Consider the following 14,662-nt stretch of genomic DNA (forward strand, 5'->3'; position numbering starts at 1 on the left):
GTTTAGATAGATATAGACAAGGAAAAGAGTTTAGAGTTTAATTAGATAGATATAAGGGAAGAGGCAATAAGGTGATAACACCATAAGCCTGAGAAAATGTAAAAAGCGTGATAGGTAAAAGGGATGTAAAACCGAAAACACGTCAAAAGCCGAAAGGCAAGGACTAAGTAAAAATAAAAAATATTAGATATTAATGTCTTTCGTTGAGATTTAAAAATGCCCGATTTCATCGAATTGAGAGGAGGAAAGCCTTGTGACGGAGACTTGATTCGCTCGTAGGATGGTTCATTGTTGATTAATGAACGAAATTTACAAGGAACAGGAGTAAAAGCAAGCAGACATACGATCGATTCCGTGTATGTTAACAAAGCGTTTCTTTCAACGAAGTTTCTAGTTCCGTGTACAAACGAAATTGGACGAGAGATTAACATTGTCCACCTTGAGTCAACCTATTCGAACGCAGACAGAAACTGAAGTTTCACCAAGAAATCCCTAAGTTATAGAGAGGAACACCGCTGTGATTCTCACATCACGAGCTACATCGCCGCAATGGTCAAACTAATTTCGATTTAATAGTAGAAGAACAATAACCGGTGACGTTTTGTATGAAAGACCAAGATTAAAATGTTCGAAAATTAAAAGAATGAAGAAAAATGTCTAATAGTAATTGATCCTAATAAATATTTTATAATACGTTTGGAAAAATTTCGTTAGTATACTGTTGCGAAAAAGTATGAATTTTGATCCTTAACAAGTTCCGTTTTTTTATTTTAATATTTATTCCATTTTCTTTTTTTTTTAAATATCCATGATTATTTTCTTTTTTTAAATATTTGGTTAAAACGTAAGTATTTCGAAACCAAAAGTACGCGTCTTACATTTTATAACTGAATATCGTATAAAGGATAAATATTCAGGATTAGAAAAACAAAATTTTCCAGGGCGTTCTATATAGAGATAAACCTTACTCTAAGACAAGAACTAAAAATTATTTTCTAAATACGCAACGGAAATTAATTTGGAATAAAAAGAGCTTATTTACTAAAGGGAATGTTAATCACTTTACATTGCAAATGAGATGATAAAGTTGTTATTTCAGAATGTTATGTTATTAGCTTAGTAATGCTGTTACAAATGATTCGGTCAATTATCGTTCTGCGAATCGACTGGCTTTTGTAATAAGTAAAGCGTATAATGATAGTATAGTTGCTGGATTGGTCTGGCATCAATGAGCATAATTAGTGTTCTATTTCAAACACCAATATCTAGCAGCGAAATACCTGACCATTCAATGATGCATGAGTAACTATGTGAAATATAGTTCGGGGAGGTGCACGTATTGTACAAGATTATCCGAGATATAAAGTCAAATGGAAGAACAATATGGCCAGAATAAAATACTATATAACAGTTCATTGATTACTTTGACTCCTATATACTACTTGCTTAAAAATATGATTATGTAACAAATGAGGATTATATGAACAATCATTACATTTCGTGCATATACATATAAGCTCTTTTTGTTTTCATGAAACAAGCGTTATTCAAAAAAGATCATTACATCTCATAGATGTAGATAGAACAATCATCATTCAAAGACGAACAATTATTACATTTACGAGACGCAATAATTGTCTTCGTCTTTGAATAACATTTGTTTTACTTAGCAATAAAAACGTATACAATGACGAAGAGTTTAGTATAATCAATATAATGAATCTTATCTTTCTAACAAAATCCAAAATATTTAAACATTGTTAATTTTGTAATTCATAGAAATATTAAAAAATGATGACTAAGAAAGAAAACCAATATACATTCAAAAATAAAGAAAATCATTGAAAAACAAGTGTGCCCAAAAAGTTATTGAAAAGAAACGTTTCAAAACAGGTACATGAATAAACGATACAAATAAATAAGAATTAACATGAAGAATGCAAATTCTCGATTGTGTAATTTGTCAATGATAAAATATTTTCATGATCTCTGTCTTCTTTTTACAGCCCTCGTATGTGTAGATTTCTCGTAGATTCAATGACAATTAAGAAAATCAACTCATAACGTTCGTCATTGTTTGCTGACTGAATAAATCTGTTTGCACTGCGTTCAGAAACATAGGCACGCTGTGTTGTTGTTGCAGGTGTCGCTCCACCAATGTGCCCAGCGTCGCAGAAAATGCAGTCTCCAAAAGGTCCACTCCCTCCTCTCCAATTTTGAAGAATAAGAAATCATCCGGCGATTCAGCATATTGACTAGATAACTTGTATCGAGCCTCCTTCGTCCTATCCACTCTCCAACCGAACAATTGGTAACAAGCTTGTCGGTATTCTTGCGACGATGCTTTGAAGGCTTCCTTTAGGCGAGCTATTTTAATCTCGTGTATCTGTTTGAGTTCCGCTATTTCTAGATATAACATAAAAATGCTGGTATATATAAAACGAAAATGTACCAAATAATCGAATTGTAGTTGTGAATTTAGAATGAGTAAAGATTTATTTCGTTGTTGACGCTGGATATTTATAAGATAACATAAAAGATACGATAATATAATTTTATGGTAGTTTTCCTTCTCTGAAAGTATAAATTAGTATTAAAACATTATAGATGAGATAAAATATAAAATTCAGTGTACATATAAATTCAATTAAAAGGCTAAGAAAGTTTATCAGTACACAAGTTAACAGTATTATATAAATATCGTTTATCTTAGAAGTTTCTTGAAGCACTCTTCCTCTACTATTTAACATAGTACTATTTTATAAAAATTTATCCATACTATTCCTGTTATCTCAAATGCGATTCGCATTATTTTCAGAATATATCATTAGCCACAATTATGTTTCACTAAAATCATCAATTATCTTTCATGTCATATATTACTTTCTATATCTTACTGCCACTTATTCAAGCTTATAAACTATATTATAATATAGTATAGTATTGTAGTATAATACAGTATAAAAGTATGAACTATAGTATAGTATAGTAAATATTAATTATAGCACCTTTAATATAACCAGTACTTAATATTAGTATCTATTTCATTATATAAAAGTACTTTTAATTGATTGATTGCCTTTTTGCTTTTAACAAAAATCATATTAATATTTTTGAAAAATTACCTTGTGCTTGAAGGGAGGATGTCGTCATGTTGACTCCACCTTGCGCAACTTTCGCCCTCAACTCTTCCACTTCATGTAACAAAGCCTTCTGCTTCTCCTCTGCTTGTTGTTCTGCAATGGCAGCAGGATTCATAGTAAAGTGCAGTATCCTCGCGTTGCAATTAAAATCGCCCTTCAATGCTCTATGTTCCAATTCACCCTTCAATCGTTCGACTTCCTCCCTCAACTTATTGCACTCGTCCGCTTGGTTATGACCCTCGGCCGCTTGAAGATCACTTTCTAATTTTGCGACTAGTTCTCTACAATTATAAGTCAATGACCGTAACTCAGTTATCGTATTATTATTCAAAATGCAAAAATTGAAATAGAATTTTAAATTACCTATAAACATCTATAGTACGTTCCAGCACAGGAATCCTTTCGGTTATCGCGTTATTAGTGTCTATCGTTATCTCTTTTTCGTATAAGTCTAATTGCTGTCGATAACTGTCCCTCTCTCTCGTAATAAGGATTATCTTCTTCTGTAATCTGTTCACTAATTTGTTCAACTGTTCCTTGGAGACTGTAACATCCATAGCCACTTTTTTGGCATCTTCGTAATTCTTCGACAAAGTATATGACTCCCTCAATGCAGCATCCAGTTTAGATCTCAGCTGCCCTTCCTCTGATTTTAAGACTAATTCAGCTTGTTGCAGTCGATTCAATTCGCGTTTTAAAGCAGTTGGTCCACCAGTAATTCCAGTAGATTCATATTCGGCCAGGCGCAATGAAAGTTCCGTCTTTTTGGCCTCAAGTGTAGCAACCTGCTGCTCTACTTTTTCCATATGATCTAATCTATAAAATTAGAAGCACACTTATAAATATTTATAAATATAATAATGATAATAGTTTATTAAAAAGGGCTCATTGAAAGGAAGTATACCTTTTCATTACATTGGCCATTTGTTCTTCTAAAAGTAATTTTCCCCGCACCGACTCTCTTAATGAAACAATGGTTTCTTTTGCAGTGCTAAGTTCTTTCTCAAGTTCATTCGCTCTCGCGGCTCTTGCAACAAACGTCTTTCCTTCCTCCCATAGCGCTCTTTCCGACTCCAACCTTTCAACCTTTATTTTCATATTTTGGAGTTCCACATTTTGCAATTCCAACTCCTGTTGCTTAGTTTGATATTCCTTCAATTTCCCTTCCAGCTGTGTTATTCTTCTTTGAGCTGCATCCAGTTTTAGTTGTGTTTCAGATACATCAGTAGAATCTTTTGTTACTATTTTATCTTCTTGTACAGGTGCATGTTTATGATCTTCTAATAGTTTTGCATTTTCGTTCATTAGTGACATAATTTTTTGCTCTAAATTCGTTTTTACCTATAAACAATATATATTTATATTAAACATCGAAATGGAAATTATGCAACAATGATAGATATAACTTAGTAATGCATATAAAATAATATTATATATATATCATCGCCGTGAATGAGAAGCTTATGTAGCTGCTAGCTGTCGCTAGTTAATACAATGCGCTTAGTGGATGACAAATATAATCAGCGCTAAGCAGTGTGAAGCACTGAGTGGATACCTGATATAACCAGTACCAATCACAAAAGAGTTAAATAAAAGCACTATACCTGAAATAGTTCTTTCTCTATAGAAGCTCGTGCTTCAGATGCATCCTGAATTGTTCTACGTGAAATATCAAGGCGTACTTCCAGTTGTTTAATTGTTTGCTTATCTTGTTCCACCTGCATCTCTAAAATACCTTTCTCTTTTTCAAAGACCTCTTCCATTTGTCTGCGTATTTTGTGAAGCTGCTGTACAGCAGCTTCCTGATGAGACAATCTTGTCTTTAAGGACACAACCTGGTGAAATAAGTATAGTTCTTTGATGTGCTTAATTTGTGGATATTTATATAATGTTAATTGAATATATTACCTGTCCTTTTAATCTTCGCCATTCCCATGGACTAGTTGGGACAGTCTCAGCCTCACTCATATTTAAACTAGAGTCATTAGAATCGTTTAATCTTGGCCTTTTAGGTGACATAACACATTCGTCAGATTCACCAAATGTCAATGTTGTATATGCAGTACCAGATAATCTTAAAGATACGCCATTATTACTTTTACGATATGCTTCAGAACCTGCCTTAAGATCCTTTATCATTTTAAGGACACTTGTTGGATCCTTGCCATCCATCTGTAGAAAAAATATAATACAAATTATAAATAAATAATTATGACAAATAGGTTATGCTCATAAAATCTATTAATTTGTGTTTCTTACATACATTTTATAAGAAAGTAAGAATTAATTAAAGTTACCTTAATAAATTGTTTTATTACAAAAAAAGTTCAAATATTGATATGGGCGTTATTTAATGAGATATGGACGCTAGAGATATGAATATACATTGAAATATATCATCTATAACATATAAAATGTAACTTACTATGCACCCAGTCAGTGAATATAATTACAATTCTTGCAACACTGTATATTATTACGTTATTATACTTCTTTCGTAGTTACTAGATCTATAAATTATAAATATCATTACAATTGCTTATACTTTAGTCACACGTTTTCGTAGCGGTACAATACGTATACAATACAATGGCGGTAAAGTCTACACCACGGTGTGTATCATCAGAAAAGAAATGGGAGTGCTCATGCCCATTTTCTAGCTGTTCCACAAGTGCTGCACCATGCGACACAGCGCTGAAGCTATTCCACGCTAGCATATACAAGAACTTATTTCGTTAGGTATGGTTCTACGGAAAAGTTCCTACTTTTCCGTCTAAGATAGACAAGTATGAAAACATAAACAAAATCGCGCAATAATTAAACTTAATTGCCTCAAAAAAGAAAATTTTCCCTTCCAAGCTATAATGTATTAGTGGGATGATGCAGTAATTATAATATATTCTCTATACACAATAACTTTTTAGATTTAACATTAAATTTACATTCCTCACGATAATATTTTAGTTATAATAAAGTCTAAATTTAATGTTAATAGTAATTTCTGTAATTGGTGGGCTGTGAATAATATTTCTGACGTGATGTATCTACTTCGCATGCATATTCATTTATAAAAATGATAAAAACAGAAGTATAAATTAACTACAGACGAGATTTAACATCATGACTAATTTTTGTGATGCACGATTTTTAGAAGGATAAAAAGGTATGAACTTTCCTGTAGAATCTTATAACGAATATGTTCTTGTAACGTGAAATCATAGCGAATATACTTCGTTTGTGGTGATACTAAAGAGGTCCTTGTATATACTAACGTAGAACAACATCAACACTTCGCCGTTGGAGGGCAGCTCTAATACGTGAACAACTGAAACCATAAGCATGAGCACTCTTATTTCCTTATTATTAAGTTGTCTGAAATCAGGCGCTTAATGAACATTCATACTACGAACTCATTGTAAAATTGTACAATTATTGTAAATTTTCAAATTCCATTAGATAAAACAATCTTATTTTACAAATGTATAACGCATTTAAAATCATTCCAATTTATAATCCTTAAATCCTTTCCAATTCCCATTGATTTTGGGAATAAGATATAAAAAGTGACATTATTTTCTGGCAAAATCAGAGAGCAAAAAATTTGCCGTTCAAACGAGAAATTTAACAGGCTAAATAGCGATTATTAGGAGAACATGATAACATAAGATATAGCACAATTTTGTCGATTCTTAGAAATGATGTCATATTCCAAGAATTTACAGAAACCAAAATCTTCGACTGCCCAAAAATGTTTTCAGCCGATTTTGCTATTTTGCTTCAGGAGAATATGACAACATAGGAGATGGCATAATCTGGCCGATTTTTGGATGTAATGCTATATTAATACGGCCATGCCATTTGTACTCGTTCTTCTCATCAAGAGCACTGTAGAAGAAACGCGCGTATAGTTCAGCCATTGCCCACTAGAGACCCTTATTTTTAGTTTATACTGATTTTTTCACATTCCATCGGCGATCTTCCTATTCCTTACTCATGCCTAGTATGCAGTATACACAAAAACTTTTTATACATTGTGTATATTTCAAATATATATATAAGCAGTTGCTGTGAAAAAAATATGTATGGCATAATTGGAATTTAATAAAATGTAGGAATTAAAAAAGGTGACTTAATATTGTACTTTGTATCGATGTTGTTATCATTAATAAATTCATCTATGCATATTTGTTTTATTTACTAAGGTATGGAATAGTGAGATAATTTGTACACGAATATTTTTAAGATTTGTGCAAATTAAATATATTTATTTATGTATATGGTACATTCTAGTTGACAAACTAAAAAGATATATTTAAAAGAATTTCATCATGATTTCCAAAACTGTATGTATCACTCAAGAAGGCCCAGCAAATGCATTAGCTCTTAATAAAGATAACAGTCAAGTTGTTATAGCAGGTCGCAATGGTAAATTATTTAATTATAAAATACTAAGTTATTTAACATTTTGACTGCCACACTGAAATCACATATTTCACTCAGGACGCTACAGTGTTTTAACACAGTGCATCGTTAGATGCAAAATTTGTTGTCATTTTTTCTTTATTGATGTTCTAATAAAAATATTTAATTGTTCAATGGGACACTTTTTATTTCAAAGTATCTTCTATTTATTGGTTATATTCAACATATCCTAACTGTCAATTTTCATTCAATTTTTACAATTGTAAGAAATTCAAGCGTTTCTGTCACCAATGACCACCGTGGCGTCACAGGAGCAACCGTGGCTGGTCATATATGATCAACATGGCAGTCAAAGTGTTAATTACTGGAGAAATGATGACTGATTAATTATTTTGCATTACAGTTTTCAAAATATTTACTTTATTAGAAGATAGATTTGAAGAAGCTTGTAATCTACGTGTTGGGAAAAATCTAAATTTAAATTTTTCTTGCAATGATGTTGCTTGGAATCTTATTGATGGTAAATTTTAATCTTTCTCCTTTATTTTGTCTAAAACGTTAAGAGATAATGGGCGATTTCTTTTCTTAGATCATATATTAGCTACTGCAGCTACAAATGGTGCAGTGGTAGTATGGAACTTAAATAAGTCATCCAGATCCAAGCAGGAACATGTTTTTATCGACCATAAAAGGACTGTAAATAAGGTCAGTTTCCATATGACAGAACCTATGTGGTTGATATCAGGTTCTCAAGATGGTACTATGAAATGTTTTGATTTGAGAATAAAAGAAGCTACTAGAACTTTTTATAGGTAAATACATGATTAAGAAATATTTTAACATATGTATATTGAAAAGTATTGGACAATATATTTAATTTCAGTAATACAGAATCAGTAAGAGATGTACAGTTTTGCCCTCATTCACCTCATACTTTTGCTGCTGTTTCTGAAAATGGCCACGTGCAACAATGGGATTTACGTAAACCAGACCGTTACTTTCAACATTTCACTGCCCACAGTGGTCCCATATTTGCTTGTGATTGGCATCCTGAAACTGCTTGGCTTGCAACTGCTTCTAGAGATAAGACCATTAAGGTAGTTTGTAACTATATGTTATTTCTCATCTGAATCAAAACTGATGTATGGAAAATTGCAGGTTTGGGACTTATTAGGCAAACCTAGTTGTGATTATATTATACATACAATTGCATCAGTAGGTCGTATAAAATGGAGACCTCAAAGAAAATATCATATATCCAGTTGTGCTCTTGTAGTAGACTGTAGTATAAATGTATGGGATATTCGTAGGCCTTATATACCTTTCGCAAGTTTCAATGAACATAAAGACGTTCCGACCGGTGTTGCATGGAGAGGCAATCCGCAATCTTTCTTGTCAACAAGCAGGGTAATAACATTATAATATTTATAGTAAAGTATTGCCTGTATTATTAAAGAGTATTAACAGAATATTCTTCTGTAGGACTGCACACTGTATCATCATGTGTTCAAAGATGCAACCAGACCTGCGAGTAAGGCGAATCCACAAGGGATTGCGTTGAATCCGAAAGGAGACATTGTATATGCTTGTAAAGTAAATGTTCATGTTACAACTACAATGAAACAATTAACTAATATAATGAGGTTAATAAAGTTACTATTTAAAAATAATCTTGAAAAATAAGTCAGTGAATATAATTCTACAATTATTTATAGGAAGACACCAGCTACAAATGATACGTTCTGTATGGCATCTAGCGTTATGCATAGATTTGCTATAAATATGCCACGGGAGCCAAAGTGGTTTAGAGCTTGTGCAGAAGGTTACTTACTTTCTGGGAGATTAAATGACATTTGCGATCATAATGCCACCGTTGCCAGAAATGCCGGTAGAAATGATGTATGCAGTCGTTCAACTTAAAATCATTGTACCTCACGCTCGTATTATATTATTAATGCACAAAATCAACTTCAATTAGATTAGTACGGTGTGGAATATTATAAAAACTTTATACGCGAATCCTCTGGGAGCTATTTTAAAAACACCTCCAACTACTTCCAAAGAAGATATAGTGAATACACTAAATTTAGCACAAATTACAATCGGATCTGGTATAGATCAATCAAATACAGGTAAAGATATCAGTATGCTTAAGTAATACAATCGGTAACTTTAACTATAATTTTCACGAGTAATTAAAGTTTTACAGACTTTTAACGATGTTTACAATATCTTTTTCAAGTACATGAAAATGATGTAAAGTCATTACAAGGAGAAGTAACAGGTGCAACTAGTGGAGGTGACGATGAGACAGAGACAGACGAAACGCCAGAAAACCAACATTCTATAGGGTCTATGTTACCTAGGTAATATTAACTATATTATTATTATTAATAATATTATATTATTATTAATACATGGAAAATATTACATGCGATGTTTACTGTAGCTGGTATATTTACATTGTTTTTTTATGTAATAATATCTAGCTACAGACGAGCGTTTATTGATCATAAAGGTCCATCCAAAGGAGATTTCTTATTTGGAGAAAGCGAATTCGAACCTATGACTATGGAATATACTTCTAGTTACATGCATAATATGATAAATAACGATAACGATTGGACACTGTCCAAAGAAGCGTTTCCTTTGCGACACGAAATAAAGGACAGATCTCCACCACCAGAACAATTTCCAAATCATCCACCAGATATTAACGAAGACTGTGCTTCGTTAATGATCGAAGATCAACCAAGTCAGTTAATAGTCTCGAATATACCTAAACCACAATTTTGGGATCCTACGAACTTGATCGAAGAAGCTTTGAAGCACCATGCCGCTCTTAGAGACATACAAACTTCTGCGTCGATTCTTATCGCGTTAGGAGAAAAACGAAAAAACTTGAACATCGAAACTGCTGTTCAAGAACATTGGATATTAGAATACTTAGATATGCTTGCAAGATTTAAACTTTGGAACGTGGCTACACAGGTTAGCGACAAATTCTTATTAAAACATCTTAATAATGTTCGCATGGAAAACACAATTAAGTTGGTATGTATCGATAGATTATTCAATCGGTCTGGATTCCATCCGTGTCGCAATTAAATCAACAATCAACCGTAATACACACGTGTTGCTTAGCTTGTTCAAAGCCATTACAACGTGCAGCGTGGTTTTGCGATCGATGTCATACGTCTCATCACGCACTTTGCTCGGTTTGTCATCAGGTGAGCTATTAAATTACAATCGTTCTTATATCATTATAACTGTATTCGCATATATATAGGTTGTTCGAGGAATTTACGCATGGTGCCAGGGATGTACACATGGTGGTCATGTTGTTCATATGAACGAATGGTTCAGTTGCAATCGACAATGCCCTACTGGTTGCGGTCACATATGCGAATATACTTAAAAATATCGTGACAATAACAATCACAGTGTTCCACAGTTCCAAGTCAGAGTTGAAAGCATAGAAACTCTACGAAATACCAAATGTATATAAAAAGATTAAATTATTTATTAATTATATTTTTGTAAATTGTACAATGGTGTTTGAAACGCACGCTCGCGAGACTTGTATGTTCTGCTTTTTTATTTCTAAGATAACATTACATTTTTTCAATGATATACAAATTGTATAAAAATACATTCATATTTAAAATACTTAGTTCTTGCTTCTAGCAGTTTTATTCTTGAACATTTCTATTTTTTAACATAAATATGTGAAGTTGTTCTCATTTTCTATTTCAACTGTTTAATAATGTTTGTTTAAAAAAACAAGTAGTATAATGGTACAAAAATTGTAAAATGCCATAACTTTCGACAAAAAATAAGTGAAAACAAACTTAAAATGAACTATTTTAACTGTTTTTTTGATTAATTTTCATTATAACGCTTTTTACTTCGGTATACGCATCGAGACCGTATTCTCCGAGTTCTCTTCCATGTCCCGACATTTTGAAACCGCCAAACGGTACTTGGGGTTTTAGAACGTTGTATGTGTTAACCCTAGAGCATATAGTGAATAATATAAAAAACAAGGAAATAGAAAAAAAAGCTGTTTAAAATATTGTCTAACGTACCATACAGTGCCAGCACGAAGTCCTTGAATTATATAATTTGCTTTATCGATGTCTTTTGTAAATACTGCTGCTGCCAGTCCGTATTCGGAAGCATTAGCGCGTTTAATTGCTTCGTTCAAACTGCTGAATCTGAGAATTTGTTGAACTGGCCCAAAGATCTGAAGCAAATACCATTACATTATTTGTAGATACTATGCTTGTTGCGATTTAGAAGTATGTAAGAAATTTCTCTATTAATTCATATGCACCTCCTCTTTAGCAATGGTCATGTGATCCACAACGTTGGCAAATACCGTAGGTGCGACAAAGTAGCCTTTATCACCAACCCTCGTACCACCAGAAACCAGCTTTGCTCCCTGTTGCTTACCTGATTCAATCATGGACATGATTTTATTAACTTGTTCTTCGTCGATCTGTCGATAAAACAAGAGGTAAAATGTAGAAAAAATTGAATTTAATTTATAAACGTAATGAAAGTAATGTCGTCATTTTGACTTCGTCTTGGAGTTGATTAGGTACCTGTGGACCTTGTTCGACGTTTTCGTCAAACGGATCGCCAACAATCCTAGATTTAGCGCGTGCTGCACTTCGTTCCACAAACTCGTCGTAGATATCATCTTCTACAAAAGTTCTCGAGCCAGCGCAACAACACTGGCCCTAATGGAAAAATATAACGCGGTAGTAAATTTATAGAGATAGATTTTATTCTGAAATTAAAAAAATGTAGCACTACCATGTTATAAAATAGTGCATGGTGAGATGTTTCCACAGCATGATCAAGATCGGCATCTCTCAAAACTATATTTGGCGATTTTCCACCAAGTTCTAAGGTGGTTCTCTTCAAATTGCTCGTCGCAGCGCCCTGCTGTACCAGTTTTCCAACTTCAGTGGAACCAGTGAATGCTATTTTATCAACTAATTTATGAGCAACTAGCGCAGCACCGGCTTTACCGTAACCAGGAACGACGTTGACTACTCCGCTAGGGAATCCAGCATCTTTGGTTAATTGAGCTATATACAGAGCTGTTAGAGACGTCTGCTCAGCTGGTTTCAATACGATAACGTTTCCTATGAACCAAAAAATGTAATTACTTGCAATTACAGAGATCCATCATTGTTATATAATACGCACAATACTGTAACCGTACTCTTACGTGTGAACACAACTTAAACATTTTTGATCATTCAATTTATATCTATTATCATAACTATTATTGAGAAATTATTATATGAAGAGGTATTATTCAATTATGTACCAGTAGCCAAAGCAGGTCCTAGCTTCCAGGCCATCATAAGGACGGGGAAATTCCATGGAATAATCTGACCGCAAACGCCAACCGGTTCATGACGAGTATAAGCTAAATATTTTCCATCGATGGGAATTGTCTTGCCATGATTTTTATCAGCCCATCCTGCGTAATATCGCAATGTCGCTATAGCTGCAGGAATGTCGAACTCATACGCTGTCGAGTATGGTTTCCCGTTATCTAGCGTTTCTAAAGACTGATGCATATATAGAGATTTTAAACTATCAGTAATTACTCCCTCAAACAGTACTTCATGCAGTGCAGAAGTATTTTTACCGCGAGATAAGCGTGATTATGTTGCATTAAATCTGCCAAATTGTTCAATAATACGCCGCGATTCGAAGCGTCCATAGTTCTCCATGGCGAATCCAATTTAAATGCTTTATTGGCTGCATTTACAGCTACATCGATATCAGCAGCATCGCCTTCCTGTATCTCCGCGATAATTTCACCAGTTGTAGGATTTATCGTGGGAAATGTTTTCTTAGACTGTGACCGGTGCCATTCGTTATTAATGAATATCTAAGGTAAAATAACGAATAAATTTCCTCATTAAAAGCACAAATAAATGTACGAATGAATATACAGACTAGTATGAATTTCCATAGATAATATTCTTTCAATAAATATGTATGAGACATGTTTTGTTTATAATCATCGTTACTTTTATTTAACAATATCACTTATTCTTATCCTAATATACCAATCGTAGGTAATTAAGTATATTTAGGCGTATAAAGACCATGGAAAAAACCGCGTTGAAAAGATAAATACTTGAAAGCGAAAATTGCTAATTCTGAAAATACGTTAATGGTTTGCGACATAAACTTCTTGATTATCGATTATGTTTATCTGAATAAATTTCGCAATGTCTTAAAAATAAAAACATTTCGTTAAGGCTATGGTACTTATTTAAATGCAATAATTATAGATAAAACATCGAACATGAAAAAAAACATAACACGTCGGCTTTTCTTGCTTCTTGGTCGCAAAAATATTTAATTCGAAAATTAATTAATTTAATAAAAAATAGTCTTGATAAAATGAAAAATGTGACTCGTCGTGTTTTTCTTTATTAATCTTCAATTGCTATTAAGCCTTTATCTAATTTACCTTTATTCGCTTTATTCGATAAATTTTAAAATAAATCTCTTGTTTTTGATTTCCGTAACAATACGTAACAATAGGTCATTTGAACTATAGAACATTATGTATAAGCGTGAAGCAAAAGTGAGAAGCATTTATTTTCCTAAATCTATTACGTACAACGAATTAATGGACAAAGTCTTTGATTGTTATATGTAGAAAAATATAAATCTTCTATTTTTAGGAAAATCTGTTATTTTAACGAAGATCCACACGAGGAGAAAGATTCTTCAAGAAATCGTAAGATACATTTCTGCGGATGTTAGGTATAACAATTCTGTAAATAAAAGAGACTCAATATACACACACAAACAATAAGAAATAATACTTACTCCTGTATAAAGAATAGCAGGATTCCTCTCTGGTGCCGGTCTAGCAGCAGTGGATAAGTATCGTGATAATTGAACATTTTTTAACAACCGCAACATTATTACTTCTCTACTTGTCACAACTGATCCAACACGTACATTAGTTGGAATACTACTGCTTTTTGTTGGTGTCGGCACAGTGCCGAGGTTAGCTGCGTTGCGTGGTTGTATGAGAAATGTGCACATGC

At 33.0% G+C, this 14,662-nt stretch overlaps 3 protein-coding genes across 5 annotated transcripts; 1 reads left to right on the top strand and 2 right to left on the bottom strand.

Moving 5' to 3' along the window:
- Positions 1-1,938: 1,938 nt before the first annotated feature.
- On the bottom strand, positions 1,939-5,825 carry LOC132913966 (mitotic spindle assembly checkpoint protein MAD1). 3 transcript variants are annotated; one of them, XM_060972666.1, is made up of 7 exons: positions 5,689-5,825; positions 5,052-5,315; positions 4,748-4,978; positions 4,048-4,484; positions 3,507-3,959; positions 3,126-3,424; positions 1,939-2,406 (listed from the first exon to the last, which is right to left on the bottom strand). In XM_060972666.1, the coding sequence occupies exons 2-7, from the start codon at positions 5,313-5,315 to the stop codon at positions 2,054-2,056; spliced, it is 2,037 nt and encodes a 678-aa protein (XP_060828649.1). In that variant the 5' UTR covers positions 5,689-5,825; the 3' UTR covers positions 1,939-2,053. The 3 variants fall into 3 exon arrangements, with proteins under 3 accessions (XP_060828649.1, XP_060828648.1, XP_060828647.1); XM_060972665.1 differs by having other exon boundaries at positions 5,441-5,805; XM_060972664.1 differs by having other exon boundaries at positions 5,569-5,804.
- Positions 5,826-6,901: 1,076 nt separating this feature from the next.
- Positions 6,902-11,234, top strand: LOC132913964 (GATOR complex protein WDR24). The gene is made up of 13 exons (XM_060972659.1): positions 6,902-7,267; positions 7,346-7,568; positions 7,969-8,085; positions 8,155-8,377; positions 8,449-8,662; positions 8,724-8,972; positions 9,048-9,208; positions 9,281-9,464; positions 9,544-9,697; positions 9,808-9,931; positions 10,055-10,556; positions 10,634-10,795; positions 10,855-11,234. The coding sequence occupies exons 2-13, from the start codon at positions 7,472-7,474 to the stop codon at positions 10,981-10,983; spliced, it is 2,316 nt and encodes a 771-aa protein (XP_060828642.1). The 5' UTR covers positions 6,902-7,267; positions 7,346-7,471; the 3' UTR covers positions 10,984-11,234.
- LOC132913967 (aldehyde dehydrogenase, mitochondrial) lies at positions 11,067-14,609 on the bottom strand. The gene is made up of 8 exons (XM_060972667.1): positions 14,439-14,609; positions 13,237-13,482; positions 12,910-13,156; positions 12,387-12,721; positions 12,173-12,310; positions 11,902-12,066; positions 11,654-11,811; positions 11,067-11,579 (listed from the first exon to the last, which is right to left on the bottom strand). Exons 1-8 carry the CDS (start codon positions 14,532-14,534, stop codon positions 11,432-11,434), a joined length of 1,533 nt encoding a protein of 510 aa, XP_060828650.1. The 5' UTR covers positions 14,535-14,609; the 3' UTR covers positions 11,067-11,431.
- Positions 14,610-14,662: the final 53 nt, after the last annotated feature.

Source organism: Bombus pascuorum, chromosome 14 (assembly GCF_905332965.1).
Source record: "Bombus pascuorum chromosome 14, iyBomPasc1.1, whole genome shotgun sequence".
NCBI classification, from domain to species: Eukaryota; Metazoa; Arthropoda; class Insecta; order Hymenoptera; family Apidae; genus Bombus; species Bombus pascuorum.